Below are 26,789 nucleotides of genomic sequence, written 5' to 3'. Positions count from 1 at the left end.
TTCTGTGTTTAAGGTGTGCTTTAATTCTGTATTTCACCTTGAGCATCTTATGGAAACATGTTTAAGTAAATCAAGCAAGTAAATAAATACAAACGACATTTCTTATTGTCACAATCCAATATGAACACTTTCAGGGAAACAAAACATTGTTCATAACACCATATACAGCATAATTTACAGTCCCCTCCAAAAAATCCAATTTCAGTGAACCCAGTGGTTGCTAGTTCTATCTAACTTTAGCTAGATTGATGCCATTAAACGATGCCTCTTTAATATACATTTGAGCTCGGTGTGGAATAAAAACAGAGCCCTGTAATAACGCCCACTAGTATTTAATTAAAATTAGCAACATGGGTGTGAGGCATAAACCGGCTCCAGCTCTTGAACAAATGCAGTGTAATGGAGCAAGTCTAAGAACACGACTGTGTGCATTTTATATCTGCACAGTTACGTGCATTTATAAGGCAACTGTTTCTTTGCAATCTTCAGCATCCATTTATTGGTGTCTGGCAGTTTCAAAAATAAGTTGACATTGTTCCTTTAATTGCAGTCTGTCGGAACATTTCCAATCACCACCACTGCTTTGACATTGAAATAATTGCACTTGAAGCATGACAAGCGAGAAGGAAGAAAGATGCAACTAATAACTACAGCCGGAAGAGGTTCGTTGTTATGGATGTAGCCAAGACAGCCTTAAAAGTGGCAAGTGTGTGTCTGTGTGGTAGCTGAGCCACATCCACTCAGTATTTGCCAGAGAAATCGCAGAGCTCTCGCAAGCTGCAGCAGCACATAATCTCCTTGAAGGTTTTCCTCAGCTCTTGACTCCGGAATGCGTAGATAAGAGGGTCGATAATGGAGTTGCACATGATAAGGATGAGGTACAGGTTAAAGTGGGACATGAAACAGATGCAGTAAGGGTTGTGAGGGCAGGAGATGTAGAAGAGCAAGTGAAGGAAGAGCGGAGCCCAGCACACGACAAAGACGCCAATCAAGATGGTCAGGGTGATGGCCCCCTTCATATTGGCGCCCTGGCGTATCGGGCCGCTGCCGGGGAGAATGGCAATCTTCTTAATGTGCAGCCGGGCCAGCAGGAACATGTGGACGTAGAGAGAAGCCATGAGGACCAACATGGTGAAGAACATGGTGATGAGGCAAATGATGACGGCGCTGCTGTCGGAGTAAATGATGAACAGAATGCCCGAGATGGTGCAAGCAGCCCAGATGCAGGTGATGATGATGAACACACGCTTCACAGTCATGATGTTGTGATACTGGAGAGCGTAGAAGATGGTGAAATACCTGTCCACAGCAATGGAGAGCAGGCTGCAGATGGAGGCCAGCAAAGAGCTGCAGATGACCGAGTCAATGATGTTGTCGATGCTGACGGTGAAGCCTTGCGCGTCCGCGTCGGTGTTGTTCAGCAGGGTGATGACGATGGTCTCCGACCCGTTGGAGACGCTCACCAGCATGTCGGCCACCGCCAAGCTGCAGATGAAGAAATACATTGGCGAATGCAAGTTCTTGTTCTTGGCGATGGCCACAATCACCAGCACGTTCTCCAGCAAGCTGACAAAGCCAAGCATGACGAACACTTCGGGCGAGACGAAAAGTTGCTCGTAGCAGCCTTCCGAAGAGTAAGCCTTCCCCAGGGATCGATTTGTGCCTCCTCCGCCACGTAGTCCGTAACTACGATTCCACAAGCCAAGAGGTTCATGAACTCCATAGTGCTGTGTGAAATTCATCTCACAAAGCGCTGGTCCCAAATCAGGTGGTGGCTTGCCAGTTTGCTGCTTGAAAATGAAATTCACCTGTCAGTGGTTTCTCCTCTTTGAATAGTTCTTTGGGGTTTTTCACTGGCTGGGGAGCTGCAGAACTGGTCGAATGCCGTTTCCAAAGAGTGGGATGGTGTACAGCAGCAGGAAACCAGACTCTGATAGACAAGGTAAAGCTGAAGTGTTTTGCAATTATTGCTGGCTTATCCAACTCTGCAATCGCCTGTTGTACCCGCTGGGAATGATGTAGCTGAATGCTGCCTCCCTCTCAAGGAAGCCAGGAGCGTCAAGAATTACTTTTCTGTTGTTCTCTATAAAAGCACAAGGCTAGAATGCGCTAGTCCCTGCTACTGAGAGAGAGAGATACATCATTGAAAGCCATAACTACTACTCAGCCTTCTGTGCAATGCCTGCCTGCCTGCTGCTACTGCTTCTTATACTGTATTGGGGGGGAAAGGTAGTAAGAGACATGCCCCTCCTCTGATTTACTGATCAGCCAATAGGCTGGACATGCTGAATACATTTCAGGATTTTACACAGCTCGGCAAAACAGCTTCTGATGTTGCGCTGCTCCCCAAAGCTACGGGAGACGCCAGAAAAGCACAGCAAATTTCATTTGCTGCAATAGATTTTTGTTGAGATTTTATAACAGTATCAGCATCATTCTCCATGGGATGTGGAAATTAAATTCTAAGAATATACATGGTGTTACAAGTTAGGGCTTTGTATTATGATTATTCAATGATGCTGCTGTTCTGTTTGAATTTACTTTGTTTTGATTGGGAATGCCAGGATCAGACAAAGCTTTTAGTGCAAGAAGTAATGACTCCGGAATACATCAGCCTTTGATTCCCCCCCCCCATGTTCCCAGGGTTAGTTCAATTGTGCTGCGTTCAAGTACCTGTATTCAGAATTCTCTTTTCAAATATGCTATATAGCTCTGTTCACTCGCTGACAGTCTGCCATGGTTCTCTGACAAACCGTTTAAGTAGGAGCTGTAGAGATGCCCTTAATGCTTTTCTTCTTCTTTTGCCTTGAGACATAATACCATCTCGGTGGGGTGGGGGGGGGAGGAACTGGAATCATGATGTTTGAAATACGTGATCTGCCTTATGGTCAAGTGAAATGTAGAACATAGTTGTATTCTGTATCGCAGAGGTTGGGAAGCTTTGTGGTTCTCCCAGTTGTTATGGAACTCCCATCACCCGAGCCAGCATGGACAATGGTTAAGGAGGATGGGAAATGTTTCAACAGGAAGTGTTATGGAACTCCCATCAGTTGTCATGTGTTCAGTTGTCATCCGCCAATCTTCATTACATTATTCTTGCAGCTGACCGCATTTTCCTCCTTACAAACAGCACCTCTGTTACATCTTATAAGTATAAAATCCATTACATGTGTGTAGTCCTTCATATACATTTGTTGTTTCAGACCTGGTGTGCTGGGAGAATTAAGTACTATCTTCCATTGTTCAGTTCTTTGCAGTATTTATCTGGATGGTACAAGGTCACATTCCATGCCTTCCGCTGTTTACCAACTAGCATACGGGCTGCGGCCATAAATAACCCACAGAGTATATGTCCAGTCTTCACCATTAAAATTCCACTCTGGAGCTCTTTCAGCACATAGCTGAAAACAAGATCTTTTCTCAAGTTTGGCCTCTTGCCAGATCTATTTGGCAACCATTCATTCTTCTTGAGAGAGCCAGTGTGGTGTAGTGGTTAAGAGCGGTAGTCACGTAATCTGGGAAACCGGGTTCGTGTCTCCGCTCCTCCACAAGCAGCTGCTGGGTGACCTTGGGCCAGTCACACTTCTGTGAAGTCTCTCAGCCCCACTCACCTCACAGAGTGTTTGTTGTGGGGGAGGAAGGGAAAGGAGAATGTTAGCCGCTTTGAGACTCCTGAAGGGGAGTGAAAGGCGGGATATCAAATCCAAACTCTTCTTCTTCTTCTTCTTCTTGCTTATGAATGGTGGAGTCATACAATTTCCAGAGGGCTACAGATTTCCCATCACTGCTCTAGACCTCAAGGAGCAGCTTTTGGCAGAATTGGCATTTTGTTTTTAGCATAGAACATGGGTAGGCAAACTAAGACCGGGGGGCCGGATCCAGCCCAATCGCCTTCTAAATGTGGCCCACGGACGGTCCGGGAATCAGAGTGTTTTTACATGAGTAGAATGTGTCCTTTTATTTAAAATGCATCTCTGGGTTATTTGTGGTGCATAGGAATTCATTCATTTTGTTTCCAAATATAGTCCGGCCCCCCACAAGGTCTGAGGGACAGTGGACTGGCCCCCTGCTGAAAAAGTTTGCTCCCCCCTGGCATAGAATATACAAACCTTTCTCATTCACCTTTGCCTGATAATAGAGCTTAAAACCCTTTGCAACGTACGCAAGCATGCCTTTATTTATTGCCTTATGGCCAAGGCACCTGCTTCTTGCAGACATACATTATTAAAACTGGTAAATAGCTGCACGTAGAAAAAAGAGAGGGACAAGTGTAAAATCATATGTTCACATTTGGAGAGAATATTCGTAAAGATGTACCATTCCTGCTTGATTTACTTTTGCGGAAGGCATGTTTTTGTTCCCTGGAATCCAGTTTTTTAGTTGTTTTTTTAATTCATCTGTGTTCAAAGCTGTTTTATTTTTCACCTTGACTGTTAATTTCAGCCTGCCTATCACCTAACAAATGAAGCAGATGTGAAAAAAGAAAAAAAAGGATACACTGCATCAAATGTATGCAATTATTTCAGCCGCTCTTCACAAGAATGAGCAAAATAAACTGAATGTGTGGCCTTTTTTCTATTTTGTTCTTTTGCATTACATAACTTTCTACAATCTATAAGGAACGAGAGAATGGCAGTAAAATAAAGAACGAGAGAATGGCAGTAAAATGTCAAGGTCACCAAATGTCATCTCTTTGTCCTATCAAATCTGCTCACAGAATCAACAAATTGTACAATAGATTGTTGTCTGTATATAATAGCTGGTATTCCATAGAATCACAAAGTTGGAAGGGACCCAGAGGGTCATCAAGGCCAAGCCCCTGCAATTCAGGAATCCTGCCCATAGTCATCTCTGGGTGGGCTCAAAATATCAATCTTCTGGTTAACTGCCGGCAGCACTGGTCCATTGCACCACAGAGGCCCAAGCTGTTTCAACCTTTTTTCTCGGCCTAAAAGGGATTGTCCACAGCAGACAGCCAGTGTGGTGTAGTGGTTAAGAGTGGTAGACTTGTAATCTGGTGAACCGGGTTTGCTTCCCTGCTCCTCCACATGCAGCTGCTGGGTGACCTTGGGCTAGTCACACTTCTTTGAAGTCTCTCAGCCCACTCACCTCACAGAGTGTTTGTTGTGGAGGAGGAAGGGAAAGGAGAATGTTAGCTACTTTGAGACTCCTTTGGGTAGTGATAAAGCGGGATATCAAATCCAAACTCTTCTTCAGAGCAAAATATGGATCCGGACTGGTCTGTCTCCCCAGCCCAGTGTTGTCCCAGACCTTTTCCCTTTCAACTGCAGACTTTTTCAATCCTTGTAAATGGTGTAAACAGGAACGGTTTGGATTCTTAGATCACGGACTGCAGTTTCTTGAAGATGGACTTCTGGCAAGCGATGGGCTGCAAATGGTGTAAACAGGAACGGTTTGGATTCTTAGATCACGGACTGCAGTTTCTTGAAGATGGACTTCTGGCAAGCGATGGGCTGCACCTCACAACGGTTGGGAGGAATGTTTTTGCCAAAAATCTCAGAAACCTCATCAGGAGGGCTTTAAACTGACTAATGTGGGGGAGGGAGACAGTGCTCCTGAAGGTAGGAGTCTATCAATTGATGAAGATGATCATCCAAATGTCATAGACAAAATGGAGCAAACAGCACACAGACCTAGTGGTGGGAGGAAAAAATCCTTAAATAAGAGTCACGGGGGAATGATTAATGGACTTCAATGTCTGTACACTAATGCGCAAAGCATGGGGAATAAACAAGATGAGCTTGAGCTCTTGGTACAGCAAGCTAAATATGACATAATACGCATCACTGAAACCTGGTGGGATAAGTCCCATGATTGGAATGTAATAATGGAGGGATACAATCTATTTCAGAGAAAAAGACCAGACAAGAAAGGAGGAGGAGTGGCGTTATATGTCAGGGATGTGTATACCTGTGAAGAGATCCAAGATTTAGAACCTCAAAGCCAAAGTGAGAGCATTTGGGTCAAAATTAAGGGAGAGAAGAATAACAGTGACCTCATTGTGGGAGTTTACTATAGATCCCAAAGCCAAACGGAGGACATAGATGATGCCTTCCTGGAACAGATGGCCAAGCATGCAAAAGGAAGGGAGATAGTAGTAATGGGGGACTTCAATTACCCGGATATTTGTTGGATGTCAAACTCAGCCAAGAGCATAAGGTCAAACAGATTCCTCACTGGCGTTGCAGACAACTTCATTGTCCAGAAAGTGGGAGAAGCAACAAGAGGAACAGCCATTTTAGATCTGGTCCTAACCAATGTTGATGACCGGTTAGTGGGGTAGAAGTGGAAGGATCATTAGGCGCGTGATCATGCTCTTCTGAAGTTTACTATACAACGGAAAGGAGCAGCCAAGCATACTAGGACTCAATTTCTTGACTTTAAGAAAGCCAACTTCATAAAACTTAGGGAAGTGCTGGGTGAGATCCCATGGACAGTAATACTAAAAGGAAAGGGAGTTCATGATGGCTGGGAGTTTGTTAAGAGGGAGATAGTAAAAGCACAACTTCAGGCAATACAAATGAGGCGGAAACATGGAAGGAGCCTAAAGAAGCCAGGGTGGCTATCTAAAGAACTTTTAACTGAGTTAAGATTAAAAAAGGATGTGTACAAAAAATGGAAAAGGGGGGAAACCACCAAAGAGAAATTCAAACAAATAGCCAGCACGTGTAGACACAAAGTCAGAAAAGCTAAAGCACAGAATGAACTCAGGCTTGCTAGAGAGGTTAAAAGAAACAAAAAAAGGCTTTTATGGGTATGTTCATAGTAACTAAGTCTGCCTTCAGGGATCCAACCATGAACTGTTGATGTGAGTAAACTTCTTTTTACAGTGGTAACTTAATTCGTTCTGGAGGTCCATTCTTAACCTGAAACTATTCTTAACCTGAAGCACCATTTTAGCTAATGGGGCCTCCTGCTGCCGCCGGAGCACGATTTCTGTTCTCATCCTGAAGCAAATAGTAACCCAAGGTACTATTTCTGGATTAGCGGAGTCTGGAACCTGAAGCCTCTGTAACCCGAGGTACCACTGTATTGACTTTAAATAAGATTGTCGTGTGTTTACTCTTTTAAGAGGGATATAAGGGAACTTACCAGGAATCTAATAGTGAGAGGCTTACACAAGCCTGCAACCAGCTATCCGCTGTGCATTTAAAAGGGGAATGTAAACTCTGCTAAGTAAAGGAACTTGCAGACTCAAGTTAGGAAGGATATTAACAAACAATATATCCTCTCCTGCCTCCCTGAACATTCCCACAGCCTTGAGGATGGGGGGGGGGAGTTAGTTGCCTCAGATTCCACAGCAACTGGTTTTCTCTGAATTGGAGTTGTGAGGTTACTTAGTTTACAAGACTGGTGTGATCTTTTTGCAAAGGATCGTTAAAATCCCAATGAAAACAGGAAACAACTGTAGAGTACAGAGGGACCCATCTGGTCCAAATACATGCACATTTCCAGATTGCAACCTTCTGACTCTTAAGCCTAAAATATGAACTGGAATTTTATATGTATAAGACATAACAGAGGTGCTGTCTCTAAGGAGGAACACTAAATCAGAAACGAAGCAGCGCACACGGGGTGTGTGTGTGTGTGTATCTTGGACATATGTTTCAACAGGACCTGATTTAAAATTAATTTATTTTGATTTGCAATAATTTGGAAAAATAATGAAAATGATTTGAAAAAAGAGAATATTGTATGGAGGTCTAATTTAAGTTTGAAATGTAACAATCCAATGTTTCATTGAGAGAAGCAAAGGACCTTTCTATTCACAGAAGGCAGAACTGGGGACGCAGACAGATTATATGCGTATAATTGACAACTGGTTTGCAGAATGGGGGCCCTTATTTGCAATGTTTTTCAATTAGAAGTTTTGCAATGATTATAATATACATTCTTCTCTGTGATCGGAAATAAGTATCTCTTAAAAGGGGCAGTGAGGACATCTTATATTCTGAACACACTTGGTTGCTTTCTAAAACAATCCCAGAGCAAGATTTGTGTGTAAACTCCTTAGGTGTCACAAATTCTTTGGAGTTTTCGCCTGCCAGAAACAGTTCTTTTTATCCTTATCCACTTATTTATTTCCCCTTTAAAATATTAATCTCTACTTGACACTCAGAGAGCTATCTTCATGTTGGCAATAGCCAGCTTTTAAAATTAATCATCCTCTTAAAGTCGGCAGATGTTTACAGGAGATTGGTAAAGGTTAAATTGCTCTGTGGAGTTGGGTTGGGAAACCGGTGATTGTAGCATATTCATCTTGATTTCGTAGCTTGGATAAGATCCGGGGGAAAGAGGGCATGTGGTAACCCTATTTAAAGCAATTCAGCTTTCAAGATAGGGTTTTCGTAGCTTGCTTTTCATTAGATTCATAATTGGGCTTTCTCTGGCTAACTTGCTATATTGCTTCCCCTTTGTTGTGGATGTTAAATTCCATCTACACAACTAGAATAAATAAACGATATGCTCTTTCTTGGGATTCTTTTTCTTCGCCTTGAAGCCATACGCTGTGCTGTTTTTCTCCTCCATCTCTCCCCAGCCCACCTTAGGCAGTGAGCTGTGTGTAACGATTTGGGAGGCTGCTATTATCCCAAGGAGAGCAACTCAAGTGCAAAAGCAAACAGTTCAGAACCTCAGGGTTCTTTACCCTTTTGAAACACCCCCCCCTTTCCTTTTCTCCCCTATTTCAAAAAATGTATGTTTCCAGCCCTGTTGGGAATCCAATGTTATTGGAACACAGCAGAGTCTTTCAAGACTTTTTTTAAAAAATGTTTTCAGGTGTTTTTTTTAATTAACATTATTTCCATACACTCCAAACATTTTTCATATATACAGTACTGGGATTATACAAACCCCTCGGACTTCCCCCATCCCCCCCCCCGTTTCCATATTTTACCCTCTTTTCTTGCATAAAAGTAAAGGTACCCCTGACAGTTAAGTCCAGCTGCGGACGACTCTGGGGTTGCGGCACTCATCTCACTTTCCAGGCCAAGGGAGCCAGCGTTTGTCTGCGGACAGTTTTTTCAGGTCATGTGGCCAGCATGAGTAAGCCGCTTCTGGCGAAACCAGAGCAGCGCACGGAAATGCCATTTACCTTCCTGCCAGAGTGGTACCTATTTATCTACTTGCACTTGATGTGCTTTCGAACTGCTAGGTGGGCAGGAGCTGGGACCAAACAACGGGAGCTCACCCTGTCGTGGGGATTCGAACTGCCGACCTTCCATTCGGCAAGCCCCAGGGTCTGGGGTTTAGACCACAGCGCCCCACGTGTCCCCCTTTTTTTGCATATAATTATATTTATCCATTCTATTTCATCTCCTTATTTACTACTTTAGTTCATTTTACTTCATAAATGTTATATCAGTCCTGCTAATGTTTCTAAGTAACTACAGTGGTTTTTAAGGTATTCTACAAATGTTTCCCATTCTTGATTATTATTTTTTGTCATCTTGGTGTCTGATCTTCATGGTCATCTTTGCCATTTTGGCACAGTCCATCATTTTGGTTATCCACTCATCTTTTGTTGGGACCTTCTCTTCCTTCTACATCTGGGCTAACAACATTCTTGCAGCTGTTGTCACATGTTGTTGTTTAGTCGTGTCCGACTCTTTGTGACCCCATGGACCAGAGCACGCCAGGCACTCCTGTCTTCCACTGCCTCCCGCAGTTTGGTCAAACTCATGTCGCATACATAGTCTTTTTAGGTCTCTTGGTATTTCTTCTCCTGTTAAGCCTAGTCAAAAAGCTTCTGGGGATTTTTTAGTAAATGTTACTTTCAAGACCTTTCTAGGGTCCAGGAAATACCCGGAATACTGTAGCCGCAAGCAGTGTCTGAGCGGAAATCTGTGAAACGTCCAGGAAAATCAGGGTGTATGGCAGCCCATGTCGTTTTTGCTGATTTACCTCAGCTCCAAAACGTTCGATTTCTTTGCGTTTTTGTAAAAAGAGGAGTCAGTACCGCTCATTTTTTTGTTTTTAGAGGGAGAAGAAAATATACACTAGCTGTGGAAGCACAAATAGTGGTTCTCACAGAGGGCCCAATTAAAAGGAGCACCTTAGGCCAGAATGTCTTGCTTCCGTCCATTGCGGTATTGCCACATCTTCACTTGCTCCTAGAATTCCAGGAAAACCGTTGCACAAAGATGACGAAAGAGATGACCCAACAAGCCACACACATAAGGCGAAACACATAAGGGTCACTAGCTAATCTAACCAGGACGGCAGGGATGGGATTCTTTCCCATCTGCAAATGGGATTGGTAGTCAGGCCTTGAATTTTAGTGAATCCCGCCCCCCACCTTGGCAAAATTAAAGATGCACAAATTGGTGTGGCCATAGGGGGAACGGGATTTGCAGGGCAACACACACTTTACACCTCATACTTTCCCAGGGGGCTAGGTTTGCCACATTTCAAAAAGTAAAAACATGGACACTCTGAAAATTGAGCTTTTTAAAGGACCCCCCTCCCAATTGCTGAGCTTATTTTAGACAAACCCCCAAGTTGCCCAAAAGTCGCGATTTTCCAATTGGCTTTCCTAAGGTCCAGGTCAAAGTGTAAGGCAGCTGCTGGGGATGGTACAAATGGTCAGTAAATGAATTCATTGTGAATACATTAACATTGCCTGATATAATGCACGCTTCAAACAAGAAAATACTGAAATATTGCCCACTGGTGCATGTTTTTTTTTTTGTTTTTTTTTTAAAGAACACCAGCTCTTCAAGCAGAGTACTTTGTTGTTGTTGTTTGTTTCAGGCAGAGTACTTTTGCAAAGCAGTAGCTTTTAGACTAATTACTTAGCGTGCAAATATTCATATGTATCACCATTTGTGTGAGACAGTTAGAAGCTTCATTCTGCCTCTTCTGGTAAAAAACACTGAATTATGCATCCTTTCAGACACAACTTGCACAAGCTTCATTAAGCAAAGTTAATAGCTCTTTTTAAAGAATTGGGTATAAGTCATTGAAATGTGTAGAAAGAATTTGTTTCAACAATTAGCTTGCCATAGCAAATGAGGCAGTGGGGGTAGGGGTCTAAATTAGGGTTGCCATACATCTGGGGAAATCTGGAGGTATGGCAGCCCCTATGTTGGCAGTGCCATTTTTGCAGTTTTCCCATAAAAATAGCTTAAAAAGAAAAAGCTCAACAACTTTTCTGTCCGGATTTTCAGTGTTAGAAATATGGCCACCCTAGTTTAAATACATGAATCATTATTTCATACCATGGTTAGCTTCCTGACATAGTTTAAGGATTCTTTTGGCGGATTTTACTGTCCATTCGTACCATCCCCAACCCCTGGCCCTGTGCAAGTATCAGGTGAAAAGTATATGTGCTCTCAGGCAAATTTTGTTCCTTCCTATAAGCATCACACAAATTTAGTTCATTTTAGCAAGACAAATTCCCGTGCTGACAGAGGACAAATTTGTAACACTGGCAGAAAGACCAAATCAAAGATACATGTGGAAATTAGGTATATTTTTTGGAGCTGGGTATATGTTCAAAATTCACAGAGGTGTTTGTAAGGTATGGAAAGTATCTGCAGATTTCATATCCTAAGATTCGTTGTTTCGTCTTTTTAAGAAAAGCAAGCGTCAGACCATTCCACTTCTGCTTAATGAAATGTCAGGAGCCGGAAGTCGTGCCAAATAATATTCCTATTGTTCAGAGGATTTAGTGCTTTCTCTGTACCCAAATGTCCTGCCCCTTGACTAGAGAAAGCAGAAAAGGAATTCTGCAACATGTGCATATTATACAAGTCCAAAACACTTTACACAATTTCTCGGTTTTTTGCTTGTTTTCTACAGTGATTACATTTTGGAAACTTCAAGCGCAGCCGAAAACATTAAGCAAAACCAGAGGAAGCTGTGTAAAGTGGCTGGATTTGGATACCATATAAAGTTTGCAGAGTTCAGATTTTGTTGGAAAACCAACTTTTTAAAAAAGATGATTACAAATGGCCCTGAGTTATGTTGGTCTTTGGCCTGGTTAAAAGAATAAATGCTATAATAACACCTGTTTAGGTGTTACTAATCATATGCATGTTTGCTTTATAACAATGTTCTCTGAGCGATGACCTACTGAATACAAACACTAAAAATCAGTAAGTGAGGCAGAATAGTGTGACATATCCACTGACATAAAAGCGCAAGAGCCGTCTCAGTGAATCCCAGACCCTCCAAGTGTCCCTATTTTCCAGGGACAGTCCTGGATTTACAGAAGCCATCCCAATTTCTGATTTGATCCCAGAATGCCCCGCCTTTCCTTAGGACGTCCCTATTTTCGTTGAAGAAATGCTGGAGGGTATGGTAAGAGGTCCCTATTTTCATCTGAGAAATGTTGGAGGGGATGGAGTTATGCGACCCCCACCCCACCCCAACCAAGGAGATAAGTAACTAGACAACCTATAGAAGACATCTGGAGGCAGCCCTATGTAGAGAAGTTTTTAAATATTTAATTACGTTTTTATATGTTGGAAACTACCCAGAGTGGTTGGGGCAACCCAGTCGGATGGGTGGGGTATAAATAATAAAAAGTATTAATTATTGTTGTTGTTGTTGAAGAGGATGTCCCTATTTTCCTCTGAGAAATTCTGGAGGGAATGGAATCCTTTCAGCAGCAAGCTTAAAACATGACATCACGGCATCAATAAGACAGGATGAACAGAAAAACCCTTGCCAAAAATATATTAAGGTGTGCGTGCAGGAAAACTTCAAGTCAAAAAAGTTTTCAAAAGGAAGAAGTGGGAGCCAATCGAACTGTTTGTTTGCTAATAGCTTGGCTCTGTTCCTTGAGCCCCTGCCCATTTCCCCAAGCCAGGAAGGCTGTAGCTAGGACCAGGGGTAAGAGCTGTTGATTCAGCAATAAACTCAGACTAAAAGCTTACATAAGATGCTCCACCCTTGCACCCAATCAGATCCTGAACCAAACTATGTTTCAACATACTGCAACTGTTTATAACCAACACTTTCAAACTAATGCTTTCTTAAAAAAACCAATGCTTTTCACTTTTGCATTTCCTACCTCCCCACAATATATTATGTAATTGCAATTTTAATTTTAATATTATATTTTAATATTTTATTATGTAATTGCAATTTTAATTTTAATATTTTATTTTCAAATTGCCTAGTAATGAAGACTGGATCTGGATTAATTTTTAAAAACTTTTTAAAATGCCACCCTAGTAGCTACAGGCCGAAAATAACTTCTTTTCGGAATCAATTACTCCCCCCTGTCCACACTAAACTAGGGAGGAAGCTGAACTGAACCTAAGTGGTACTTATGCATCTAAATAAACATGCAATGATCAGCCCAACTGAAACTGGCTGGTGCCTTGGAACTGAACTGATTTTCACAGAATCACTATCTTGTAGAGCTGGAAAGGACCACAAGGGTTATCTCATCCAACCCCCTTCAATGATTTGATTTGGGGTAGGGGGTCAAATTATTAAGCTTGGTGGCTTTTAATTTTTTATGGATTTTAAAATAAAAAATGACACACTCTCGCTATACATCCGGGGTTTTGCTGGACATTTTGCCGATTCAGCAGAAGTCTGCCCAGATGCCATTCTGCTGCCCGAATCCCGGTAGTGTCCAGGAAAATCCAGACGTATGGCAGTCCTATTCTATATCCTCACGACAGTCATTTGAGCAAGGTTAGGCTGAGAGTTGGTGGCTGACTAATGCAGGAAGTCTGCAAAAAGTGAGTTCAAAATATGACGGTGCAAATGCTCAAAGAATTTGTTGTCGTTGATCAACGTTAGCAAACTGCCTTTTGTGTTTTCCTGTAAAAGAGTGGAATACAGCAATCAAGACTATTCTCTACCTTTCATGGTTGGCTCCATCCTGGCTCTGAACACTTGGATTTCTCCGTATATCGATCCAAGTTTCTTTCTGCCTACTCACCTTAAAGATGTATCTGGGTTGCAAAGAGTGATCCCATGTAAACTTGGAGGCATTAGGAGCAAAGACTTTACCATGGCTCAGCGATAGATCCCTTCTCTTATACTCCTAGAGTCAATCAGCCATGAGAGATTGGTTTATTCGTCATTCATTTATTGCAAATTCATTATTCACAGCTCAATAGCTCTCAAAGGGTGTTCCCACAAGAGAAAAATGTGATAAAATACGAAAAACTACAAGCCCTAAAAAACCATCCCTACAAACTCTGAAAACAGTAACTATTAACAAGAACAACAAAATCAACAAATTGTGGTCCCTCCATCGCTGCCACACAACACTTGGATTCTGCCTGGAGATTCATATCTCGTCTCATGTTGCAGCTAAGTTGTGGCTACAGGTGATGGCTTTAATATGGAAAGTGAGTCGTCTTGGATCATTCTCTGCTTTTATGGTTTGGAGGTTACCTCCTCTGAATCTATGGTGTGGGTCAGACAGCTCCGCAGAGACAATGACCTGCAGTAGAGATGAGAAAAGGCAAAGTCACATGCCTTTTGCGTTGCCAAAAATGCACTCCAGATAATGGGCACAACATAGAAGCAGAAGCAAGCCAAAGTAAGGATGCCATGAGATGACCTTCTTGCAACTCTGGTGGAGTGAGATGCTCATCTCCAATCTCTTGTCCCAGAGGACATCACTGGGACCTGCAACCTAGTAGGCACTGGGTTGAAAGGCAGCATTAAGGAAGAGGATAGGAAATGCCACCTGAATCTTCCTGGGACCACGTTAGTTGAGAGCCTCCTGGGGCTAGAAAGAGGAACCTTTTGTTTTCCAAATTAATAAATACATGTGAGAGATGTACCTTCAGATTGAGGAGTCTGGCTGCCTTTGTCAGCAGTGAACAGGTCCTGCTGGCTGCCTGATTCCTGCCATTCATGTTTTCAATGGAAATATAACTTCTCGGTTCCTGTGAGAGGGAGAACCAGCTCAGAATCAGATTAAAAAACAACACACGATATTTAAAAATCACATATTAAAAGGCAGCCTATGGAAATGCTGCCCGGCCACTGATTGATGTGACATAGGGGAATATTCCCTCCCATGAAATAAAGAAAAGGGAAGTATTTGCAGCATTCAGCACAATCTTTTTTTTAAAAGAGGAACAGAATGGCCTTGCCCAAAGATTAAAACCTTTTGGGACATGATCCACGACAAAATAAAAAAATTGATAAGGACATCACACACAAAAAAGGCAGAGGCATATCTATTAGGAATTCTAGATAAAGATATCCCAAAAGATAAAACTAACTTATTTCTATACGCGACAACAGCGGCAAGAATTTTGATTGCTAGCTATTGGAAAGAAGACAGCATCCCAACAAAAAGAGAATGCTTGGGGAAACTTTGCGAGTACCTGGAATTAGCAAAACTGACGGCTATAATAAGGAGAAAGTCCAAAACTATGGTTATGAAGCAATTGGAGTTCTTAAATGATTATTTACAAAACCAGGTCTCAACTACAAAAATTTGGTTTGTGTTTAGAATAATCTTGTGCGTAATATAAAAAATCCAAAGGGAGACATTAAGGAAATCCAAAGGGAAAATATGAAGAACAGAGGTTCTGACGAATGGATTATTAAAAATGTGTGAGGTAAATAGTGGAAGTCTTTTTTTAAAAAACAACAACAACACTTTATTTAAGGTAGATAAGGACAAGATGAAATTATACAATTGAATATAAATATAGATGGGAAACTGTTATGTATTGTGAGTACTTATCTACTTTAAAGTTTTTTCACTTATGATCTTTTTCTTTTACTTTTTTATTCTTTTTGTTCTTTTTTCTGATATCTTATCTTTCATTTCACTGCTTTATTGTGAATAGCATTTTATAAAGGTATAAATAACTAAATATGAAAAGAGGCAAAATATTCTCTAATTTTTTTCCTTGGTTAGATGTATTTTCTTTTTCTTTTGTATTTTCTTTTGTTGTGAATATGTATGTTTTCTAATTTGTACTTAATAAAAATATTAATAAAAAAAGAGGAGCAGAATGCTGGACAGCAGAGGAATTGTGATGGAGTCTCGTTTGGAGACAGAGTGATTGACAGGCAGTTGGAGCGTGCTGGTTTTGTCGGAATGCTGGTTTTGAGCCTAATTTAGGCCGGAGGATTGGAGAAAGGTCCCTGTGGGTGTCAGAAAAGGCCTCTGCAGGTACAGGTGAGCCCAAAGGTGCCACACTGATGCTCAGTGTTGGACTTCCACTTCAAAAGCAGCAAGGAAGGTAGGAGCAATACCTTTTCTCCATCAGCCTTTGAGGGCTGACTTGTTCTCGGGTCCGTCGGAAAAAAGGCGTATTGGCTCCTCAACCAGTCACAGGGTGGGCGGCTGTTGCAGACCGTAGCTCCAAACACCTTTGCCCCCTAGGAGCAATGCCTGGGGTTAGGCAGTCAGTCGTAGGAAACTCCTAGGCTGGCAACTGAGGAAAGCTTGCCAACTCTTTATCCTCGCCAACTCTTTAACCTGCATCCTGTCCAACCTACACCAGGAATCAATAAAGTTGTGGCCAGTTTTTTAAAATCTCAGAACATTGTCCTTCTTGCTCCCAGAGAGCAGGGGTTCACTGCGAGCGGGTCCACAATGGAAAGACTCTGTCGATGAAACAACGGGAAAGGGCAGAAGTAAAAAAAGAGAGAAATCATTGTCTCCCTTCTTTGAAAGAGGTATCATGGAAGTCTCCTCAAAGGAGAGATCAACTTCCTTCTTAACCCATTAGCCAGGTTCTCACTGCCCTCAGAACAATTCCCTGCCAGTACGGATCGTTTGCTCACCTGAAGAATAAGAGTGAGTCCCATCCGTCCTCAGAACACTGGGTTGCTCGAAAAAACACGAGGATTTTCCGCTCCTCCATCTTCCAGGCCAGCAGAAGGACTTTGCACCAAGAACATCTTTCTCAAAAGGCCCTGGAAACTTGAGAGACACCTTGCTTTGAACTGCAAAGATGAGGCACTTTGCTTGAAGCATAATAATAAACTTTACAAGGCTAATCTTTTGATAATAATAATAATAAGAATATGTTGCCCTATACCCGCAGGTCTCAGGATGGTTCACAACATAAAACCACCATATAAAATATAAAAACACACCATACATAATAAAACAAAACCAACCAATGATTGGAGAGGGAATGTCCTCTGTGGTGCTAAATCTTCATGGATAGTGGCAGAATCACAGTGGCTTTCTGCATCTCTTCCCCTCCCTCTCTTACCAACACAACAACTGCCTAACGCTTTAACTCTGACTGACAAAGTAACCCCCTAAGAAAATGGCTCACTAACTCAATAACTCTCTCACCTTATTCCCCTCTTGCCCAAGATGTCTGGCAAGTCACCCAGCAAGGGGACGTGTCACAATGGAGCACATGTCGCAGTGACTTTCGCAACCTTCCTCAACAATTAGCTCTGGCAACTGGGTGGAATCTACACACATATTAAAAAAAAAACCACAACGTTGTGAAATTGGTTTTTTTTTTTCAAGTTTTTTTTCGGGGGGGGGGGGGAAATACATTGAATTTGCCATAGCTCACCATCGCCATCTACTGTCACATTTGTACACTGCACTTTACAGCACCTTTTATTTGAAGCTCGATAAGAGTCGGCCACGACTGGACCTAATGGTCGTGGTCCCTTTACCTTTAGCTTTAAGCTGAGTCCAGGGTCTGAAGGAGAAAGAAACCATTACGTATTTTGTGCATTTATCTTGTATTTATGCCACGAACCACCCTGAGATATTTGGATGAAGGGCAGTACTGTATACAAATTAAATAAAGAATAACTGTAATAAAATAATCATTGGTTTTAATATTTTTGGACATGGCTTGGGTGGAGTAAATTTAGTAAAGTCAGAAAAGGGGAGTTGGTGGCTGGGTTAGGCCAAGAAGCTGCCCTATGTGAGGCCATACTGGAAAAAGAGGTCAGAAAAGCAGGGGGGCGGGGGTTACGATCAGTCAGAAATACAGCTGGTGGAGCTTTCGGGTCAGAAATGAATTGCACCTAGTACTTAAAACTGGGTGGGACTAAATTTGGCCAGGGCAGAGATTTGGAAAAATTGTCCTGAAGTAAAATCCATTTAGGCAGTATCTACATACACATAAAAAATGCTGTGAAAATGCTTTTTTAAAAAACGTTTTGAAAAATACATTGAATTTCACATAGCACTCAAGGTAAATATGAGTATTCCCTTATGTACAAAATATCCCTTTAATAAACAATCCTGGTTATGGCGCTCTGGTCTAAACCACTGAGCCTCTTGGGCTTGCCAATCAGAAGGTCAGCGGTTCAAATCCCCGCGACGGGGTGAGCTCCCGTTGTTCGGTCCCTGCTTCTGCCAACCTAGCAGTTCGAAAGCACATCAAAGTGCAAGTAGATAAATAGGTACCGCTCCGGCAGGAAGGTAAATGGTGTTTCCATGCGCTGCTCTGGTTTGCCAGAAGCGGCTTAGTCATGCTGGCCACATGACCTGGAAGCTGTATGCCGGATCCCTCGGCCTGTAGAGCGAGATGAGCGCCACAACCCCAGAGTCGTCTGTGACTGGACCTAATGGCCAGGGGTCCCTTTACCTCCAGGGTTGGTGTCAATCTCATACCTAAGCCTAGGGTGCCAAGCCACTAGGAATTTTGAAAAGCATGCCAAGGGAAGAAATGTCAATGGGAAACAGACACGTTGAGGAACTTAAGTTACAGTGGGACCGAACAACAGGAGCTCACTCTGTCGCAGGGATTCGAACCGCCGACCTTCTGATCGGCAAGCCCAACAGGCTCAGTGGTTTAGACCACAGGGGATTTTCAATTTGCTAGTACGTTTTACACAGATTAAACTGCTGCAGACTAACTGTCTCCGGGGTGCACAGGAGCACAACACAACATACCTGCTGCCCTCACAGTTAAGACTATTCAACTACCGGTAAGTGCAGAGTTGCAATATTTCAAAAAGTAAAATCCAGGAAACCACCGAAATTGTTGAAACCCCAAAGTTGTGGAGTTTCCCCACCCAACCCCCCCAAATAAAAAAGTGATCCAGATTCCCAACGCCTTTTATAACACAACTACATATATGTCTATTCAGAAGTTCAATGGGACTTACAGCCTTCCCGGTGTTGTTGAAGCAAATTTTACAGATGGCCTGGAATACAGACATGCTGAGAAATACTGGACAAAATGTCGGGAATTTTGAAGATGCAGAAAATCAGTGCAAGTGCATTAAGGCAACCCCTTAACTGAGGGTCAGTTTCAAGTCAGCTAAATGGAGTTTGTGCTTCTCATGCCTTCCCATCAATGCCTAAATTTCTTACAAACTTCTTTCTAACTGCCATAATTGCCTAACCAAAAGCTTGAGCGTTGCTACAGCTGTTGTTGTAAGGAAAGCTCGTGGAAAAATTTGATGCAGTAAGAGAGCCAACAAGTGTTTGCAATACACCTTTTTCATTACAGCTGCCTCACTCCAATCAGCCCTCACACAACTCTTAAGAATTCGGTTTATAGCTATTTTCTTCCAGTAATAAGCAAACAATACTCTTCAAACAGACATCCTAGGTCAGGGGTCTGCAACCTTTAAGACAAAAAGAGCCACTTGGACCCGTTTCCGAAAAAACAACAACTGGGAGCCGCAAAAACATTGCAACATTTAAAACAAATATAACACTGCATATATTGTTTCTGGCCTTAATGCTATATATACAGGATTGTGCAGTCAGCTGTCAATCTCAAGAAAAAAGGACAAATTAATAGCTAATTAAAATATTTAATTTACAACCAGGTAACCAGGTTAATGGGACTTTTGCTCCTGAACCTCAGTGCTCAGTGTCTGCACATCAGGGCTGTAAGACCTCACCTTCATTTTCACACAGGCTTGCAAGCTGTCATCTGTGAGGCGTGATCGGTGTTTGTTTTTAATATAGTTCATGTTGGAGAAGACCTGCTCACATACATATGTGGAAGAGACGACAAGGGCCATCGAGTCCAACCCCCTGCCAAGCAGGAAACACCATCAGAGCACTCCTGAGATATGGTTGTCAAGCTTCTGCTTAAAGACCTCCAAAGAAGGAGACTCCACCACACTCCTTGGCAGCAATTCACCAAACTTTCCCCTGCTTAAGTTTAAAAAGGGGCTTCGCTTAAAAAGGGGCTTCAGGCAACTAACTCCACGTGGAAATCCACGCGACCGCGACTGCATAATCAATGCCACAAAATGCCAAAGAAAATTAACCAGGGCCCCAGTGAACCATAAATCATAATCAGTGCCTGATGTAAATAATATATAATAATGAGGCATTCGTCATTATAAAAATACCTTTTTTGACACTTTTTATTATTTCTTTGTTTGACCCCTCAGAATTACTCCTCCTCATAGAAATAAACATTAAATTAACAAGTTACCTTTTTTTGAGTGTGTGTTCTTCACTCCCCTTCAAAACAGTGACCAGTGTATATGCCCCCTTTCAATGCAGCCTGCTTACAAAGGCGGGACGACAAAGACCAGCAATAAGCTGTTGCATAGCGTTCCCCAAAAACTTTCCCCTGCTTAAGTTTAAAAAGGGGCTTCAGGCAACTAACTCCCATGTGGAATTTCCTATAGTAAGATGGCGGCCGCCTCAGAAGACCACATGGGCAGATAAGATGGCTGCTGGGACGATCCGGTTACCCAGCAACAGCACAGCTGATTCCGACGCTTTTGAAAGCAGCCGGCAAAGCAAGTGTTGGAGCTCCGAAGCCACACTGCTGCGCATGTGACCAAATAGCGAGGACTTACTTTGCTAGAGACAAGCCCCGGCGCTACCACAAGCCTCCCTCTCTTCGCGCCGCCCAGCCTCCCAAGAAAAAAACCCCACCTCAAACAGTCACAAAGCACAAATCAGTAAACATAATAAACATTAAATTAACAAGTTACCTTTTTTTGAGTGTGTGTTCTTCACTCCCCTTCAAAACAGTGACCAGTTTTGAACAGTGGCTTCAGGCAACTAACTCCTCCGCCCCCTCCCCTCGCGCCCTCGCCTCCTTCCCTCGCCCCCTCCCCTCGCCTCCTTCCCTCGCGCCCGCCCCTCGCCTCCTTCCCTCGCGCCTCCGCCCCGGAGCCGCAGCAAAGGCTTTAAAGTGCCGCATGCGGCTCTGGAGCCGCAGGCTGCCGACCCCTGTCCTAGGTGTACAAACAAAAGCAAGGGAGAAGAGCTATTGTTTAGGGTTTTTTGTTGATGTCAGGGTGGATAAAAGTCAGTGATTTTTATTTTTAAAAAATCCATTTTTATTTTATTTAAATCAGATTTTTTATTATATTTAAATCGGATTTTTAAAATAAAATGCTTCTGGAGGAAAAATCTTTCTAAAGATAGTTTTCTATTTAAGTTACATTATAGTCCAAAGGCTATTCATCAGGAAATAAAGATTTGTTTTAAGTTTTTTATTTGTGCTAAAACTCAAGTCTAAGTTTTGTTTGTGTTTTATAAAAATTAGCAACACTAGTTAACAAACATGGATACATATGCTATTACGTTACTGTTTTAGTTAAATATATTCTTTAAATTGTTATTAAGGAAATGATTATTTTTCTCCTTCCAATAAAGTACAGCAGAAAAGTTGTCCAAATATAAAGAGTTAACTTATTAAACCTCACAATAATTTCATAATTATCTGTGTATGTAATTCTAATAGTATAACCAAATAAGTAATTTTTGATATAACTGTAAAAACTACTCTGAAAATTTATTATTCCATAAACAATACCTTCCTCTGCTTGTAAATATTAAGATTATACCAGCAAGACAGAGTCTCTGTAAAAATAAATAAATAAATAAATAAATAAATAAATAAATAAAATCAAGTCTTACTGACTAGTGATTTAAATTGATTGATTTAAATCAAATCCACACTGGTTGCCGTTATTATTAATTTTTTTGTATCTGTATTTTTAAATGTGGAAACCACTTCAAACACATTTTTCGATGTGTTTTGTTTAGGACTACTTTTGTTATGTTTGCGATTGTGTGAATCATTTCCTCTTGCAAGCCACCTTGAGCATGGTTTGAGCTCTGGAAAAGCAGCATACAAATGAAGCGAGGGTAAGCGGAAGGGTTGAACTAAGTTTTGGCCAGGCATAAGATTCTCCCCCCCCCCGCACCCCTCTTTTCAAAACCCAGTCCTGATTTCCCCTCAACGCCATCTGCTTTTCACAATGAAGGCTGCAATTCTAACCCCATTTACCTGCGAGTCAGCTTCACTGAACGCAATAGGAATTACTTCTGAGTAGGCACGCTTAGGATTGCAGTGTAAAATACCACAACCCTTCCACGAAATTGCACCCCCACCCCTTCTGCCCACAGCTGTCAACGTTTTCCTTTTTTTAAGGGAAATTCCCTTATTCTGAATAGGATTCTACTCAAGAAAAGGGAAAAGTTGACAGCTATGCTTCTGCCTGTTGCCTAAGTCCCAGCTCCTTGGGGCCCTAGGTGCCCGAGCACCCACAAAATTCCCCATAAAGGGCACCCACAAATTTTGGTGCCAGGGCCAATGCACGCTGCATGGCATCCACAGCCCCGGGTTGTGGGGCTAAGCTGGCAGAAACCAAACAGGGCATGCACCCATTATTTCCCCCCCCCCCACATATTCAAAGAAAATATTTAAACACACACAAAGTCAAGGGCCGAAACCTGGTCAGGAAAATACCCTGTCCCCTAGGATTCACAGCCCACATTTTGCTTCCCTCTAGCAATGGTAAGTCTCAAAGCAGAACAAAAAAGCAAGATGCATTAGGCTTGCAAAGAGTCCTGGCTGCAGCAAGATGGCTGCCTACCGCATTGGGAGAATTTGCTGCCCAGGTTAGAAACAACATGGCTCATTCCTGCAGCCTGCATTTTGGTTGGCTATAAGCAGCCTTCGTTCCTTTGTCATTCAACTTGGACTACACTGGCAGCAGGCCAAAAGAGAGGAATCAAAACTGCCTGTTAAGAGAGACCCGCCCCTCCTTTAGCAAAATGCTAAATTATCCCGGCGGCCATTTTAAGTGATATTTGATTTTCTAAACTTTTAATGGATTCTTTCATACCCACCAACCTTTCTCTGGTGAAAACAGGAGCGTCCCATTCCATAATGATGATTTTACACTTTCTATCCCACACGTCTGGCTAGGCAGCTCTAGCTACTTTGGGCAGCTTGCAACATGTAAGGAAAACATCATAAAACATTAAACATTTGTTTTAAAAACCCCTTCCCTATACAGGATTGCCTACAGGTGGATTGGGGTCAGATAACTCCATACCCTCCTACCTCTCTCCAGTGAAAATAGGGAAGCCCCTTTCCATAATGATAATTTGAGTATTTATACACCACACATCTTACTGGGTTGCCCCAGTCACTTTGGGCAACTTTCAACATATATAAAAACATAATAAAACGTTAAATCAAAACTTCCCAATACAGGATTGCCTTCAGACGGCTCGGGGGTTGGATAACTCCATACCCTCCAACGTTTCTCCAAGGAAAATAGGGACATCCTAAGGAAAAGTGGGACATTACAAGATCAAATAAGAAACCAGGAAGGCTTCTCCTCACTGTGCCAACTCAGGGAATCTAGGCAGATTTCCATCTTTTTCTCTTTGCAGTTAATCTTCACTTTTTTTAGAGCAGAATATAACTGGGGTTGCCATATTTCAAAAAATGAAATTCCAGCAACAACAGAAAAGTTGTTGAGCTGCTGGGGGGGGGGCAGGGCAAAGTTGTTTAGCTTTTTAAAGTTTTGTCCAAAGTGTTTTTTGGTGTGTGTTTTTGCAAAATCGAAAAGAAATTGGACGGGAACACGACACTGCCAAAAATGGGCTGCCATACATCCAGATGGGCTGCTTACGTCTGCAGTATTCACAATATGCCCAGGAAATTCTCAACGTATCCTAATCATAACTCCGTTTAGGATATTCCACCGTTCTTACGCAGAGTTTCTTTTCTTTCAGAAAAGTAAGCGGCTCACGTAAATGCAAAACAAAGCTTGAGTAATAAAGGAAATGGTCATACCACAACATACAGTCAAAGAGAAAGTTGAACAACATCATGAGGCAAGAACGAGGCAAGAAGCAAGAATGACAGTTGGTCTCTCTAACTGAATTTAACTGCACAGCTGCAGCAGTTACTCCATTCATTCCAATGGGGCCTGCCTGCAACTCCAGCACAAAGTCCCATTGGAATGAATGGAGGACGGACGGACGTGCAAGTCAGCGGTTCCCCAGATCAATTCTAAAGCCGAGTTCATGACTCAAGCTTTGAGGAGAATAAGTGCTGCAACTCATACATCAACAAGTACCATGTCTGCATACTTTACATAGCCCTTAATAAATATATACTGTATTTACTCGAGTCTAATACGCCATCAAATCTAATTTACACCCTAATTTTTGCAACGTGATTTGGCCAAAAAAAGAGAGAGATGCGCATTAGACTCGAGTAAATACAGGTACGTTACCTTTACAGCTTAGTAAGAATTAAATTTTGGGAAATGAGAAAAAGCAACAGTGGTGGTGGTGGTGCCGTGACAAGAACTACTCTGCAAATTCTGATAGTTCATTTGCACTCAGAACACATTATTAATCGAACTAATAAACAGAAATGAGTCAGCGTCTGAAAACACAGTAAGATGTTTATTAGAGTGAAAATACATGAGCGAGAAAAGGCAATGCAGCCCTTTTCATAATGCGGTGAGTCAAGGTCAGTTTGTTTAAGGCCATAAATCAGAGTACTTTTTGAATGGAAAGATATGTTTTGACTAATCTAGGGGGATGTTTTAAGAGAAGAACCAGAAATAGAAATGTGCAGGTCAAGAGCAAAGGCAAAAAGGATAGTGTTTTCTAGGGTAGGTATTAAATGGCAGGCTGAGACTGACTCCCAGCTATATCTGAAGGGCCAGAGGATGCCTGGTTTTAATTTCTCCAGTTAGTATTGAGAAATAATTACCCCAGTTAGTAAAGCAAAATGCATAGGAGTTTCGGTATCTTAAGGCTGCAGCTTTAAGCACAGTAAAAAGGAAGTGAATGGTTTTGAATGTAGTGAGATTTGCTTCTGAGTAAATATGCTCAGGGGTTTGCTCTGCATGACTCACGTAAAAGACAAATGTGTACAAATTCTTCCATTTTGGAGAGCCTAAGTTACACTTTCTAAGGGCAAATCCACTCCATATATTTAAAACACTTTTGGTGCCCATTTAGAGAATTATGGGAGCCACAGTCTAGCAACCTTTGGAAAGCACGAGATTCTGTATGTGTCTCTATAGAATTATATGCAGTCCTAAATTGGGAATCCCATTCTAAGACCTAAATGAAGTATTTCCAGATCCCAGAAGCTAAACTTTAGCCACAATCCAGTATGCATCCATGCACACCAAAGAAGTTTTCTTTTGGGCAGGTTTGCGTTACCGTAAAACCCCCTTAAAGCAATGCCGCACGTAAGTTTCTGAAGGCGATACTTACTAGGAAAACATTTGATGCCCTCATATTCCTGCTACCAGTTGAGATCACAGTATCGCTTTAAAAAACCCCACACCAGCAGCTGAGTAAAGATATCATTACTAAATAGTAGAGGAAGGTTGGTTTGACATTTAAGGGTAATGATGACCGGATGCACTTCAGAGCTGACTGAACAAGATAGATGTATTTTTGTGTAAAAGGAGAAGAGGAAGACTTCTAATCCATCTTCAAATTTCATAGTTTTAATACTAAAAAGCTGAGAAACTTAAAAAAAAAAGAAAACTGAAGTGAGGCTCTGTAGGTGAGGGATACGATCAAAGTGCAATTCCATTAGGTGGGGTAAGATAAAGGGTCCTTGTTCTGTTACCGGGGGGGGGGAGCATTTTGTGGTTCGCCTCAGATGCTAAAATGTCTTGGGCTGGCCATTGTCTTTCTATTCAATGTTACCAGGTGTCTGTAGTGTAGAGGAGAGGACATAACTGGGACTTGGGGTTTTTTCTAGAAAAAAAATCAACAATTTCAGTGTTTTCCTAAAAAGCTCAGCAACTGGTCCAATTTTGAAATATGACAACCCCATGCAATACACAATGTCAAGTTTCAGCCTGAGAATCACATTCCTCTTCTTTCATCTCACTTACTTTGTTCTGTTGAAATTATTCACACTGTTAAGAGGGATTCACATTTGTTACATTGTGGTGTAATTTAATGAGTCCTATATGCAAAGATAAGGGACGTGGGTGGCGCTGTGGATTAAATCACAGAGCCTAGGACTTGCTGATCAGAAGGTCGGCGGTTTGAATCCCTGTGACGGGGTGAGCTCCCGTTGCTCGGTCCCTGCTCCTGCCAACCTAGCAGTCTGAAAGCACGCCAAAGTGCAAGCAGATAAATAGGTATCGCTCCGGCGGGAAGGTAAATGGTGTTTCCGTGCACTGCTCTGGTTTGCCAGAAGCGGCTTAGTCATGCTGGCCACATGACCCGGAAGCTGTACGCCGGCTCCCTCAGCCAATAAAGCGAGATGAGAGCCGCAAACCCAGAGTCAGCCACGACTGGACCTAATGGTCCCTTTACCTTTATATGCAAAGCCCACATTCTAGAGAACTTCCTGCACAAGGGACATTGGAAATTTTCCCCTAGTGCTGAAAAAAAACCAACCTTAGGAAAGAGACTGGAGAACTACAGAAAAAAGCTTAAAACAAAACAAAAACACTGAGCCTTGTGATGATGCTACAGTCTTAATCAAGTTTCCTGACATGCATGCTGCCTGTTTCCACAAGAGACTCTTGAAGCATATCAGCTGACAGTGGAGAATTAATTGAAATTATAAAAAATAGTTAAGAGGCGGAGGAAGATAATGGTCTGACCGTGATTAAAGCCT

General features: G+C 42.1%; 1 protein-coding gene and 1 long non-coding RNA gene across 2 annotated transcripts; one reads left to right on the top strand and one right to left on the bottom strand.

Moving 5' to 3' along the window:
* On the bottom strand, nt 1-26,025 carry MC4R (melanocortin 4 receptor). Its single transcript, XM_082234625.1, has 11 exons — nt 23,973-26,025; nt 22,632-23,116; nt 21,693-21,739; nt 17,505-19,114; nt 17,273-17,397; nt 16,750-16,911; nt 16,216-16,569; nt 14,781-14,885; nt 13,845-14,434; nt 2,674-2,823; nt 1-2,122 (listed from the first exon to the last, which is right to left on the bottom strand). Exon 11 carries the CDS (start codon nt 1,740-1,742, stop codon nt 741-743), a length of 1,002 nt encoding a protein of 333 aa, XP_082090751.1. The 5' UTR covers nt 1,743-2,122; nt 2,674-2,823; nt 13,845-14,434; nt 14,781-14,885; nt 16,216-16,569; nt 16,750-16,911; nt 17,273-17,397; nt 17,505-19,114; nt 21,693-21,739; nt 22,632-23,116; nt 23,973-26,025; the 3' UTR covers nt 1-740.
* LOC309538855 lies at nt 19,368-21,194 on the top strand. Its single transcript, XR_014222400.1, has 2 exons — nt 19,368-19,508; nt 21,113-21,194. It is a non-coding gene; the product is annotated as an uncharacterized lncRNA (long non-coding RNA).
* Nucleotides 26,026-26,789: the final 764 nt, after the last annotated feature.

This window comes from Podarcis vaucheri (genome assembly GCF_965113315.1).
Source record: "Podarcis vaucheri genome assembly, chromosome: 8".
Lineage (NCBI taxonomy): Eukaryota > Metazoa > Chordata > Lepidosauria > Squamata > Lacertidae > Podarcis > Podarcis vaucheri.
The sequence above is the reverse complement of the archived record's forward strand: the minus strand, read 5'-3'. Positions and strand labels throughout refer to the sequence as shown.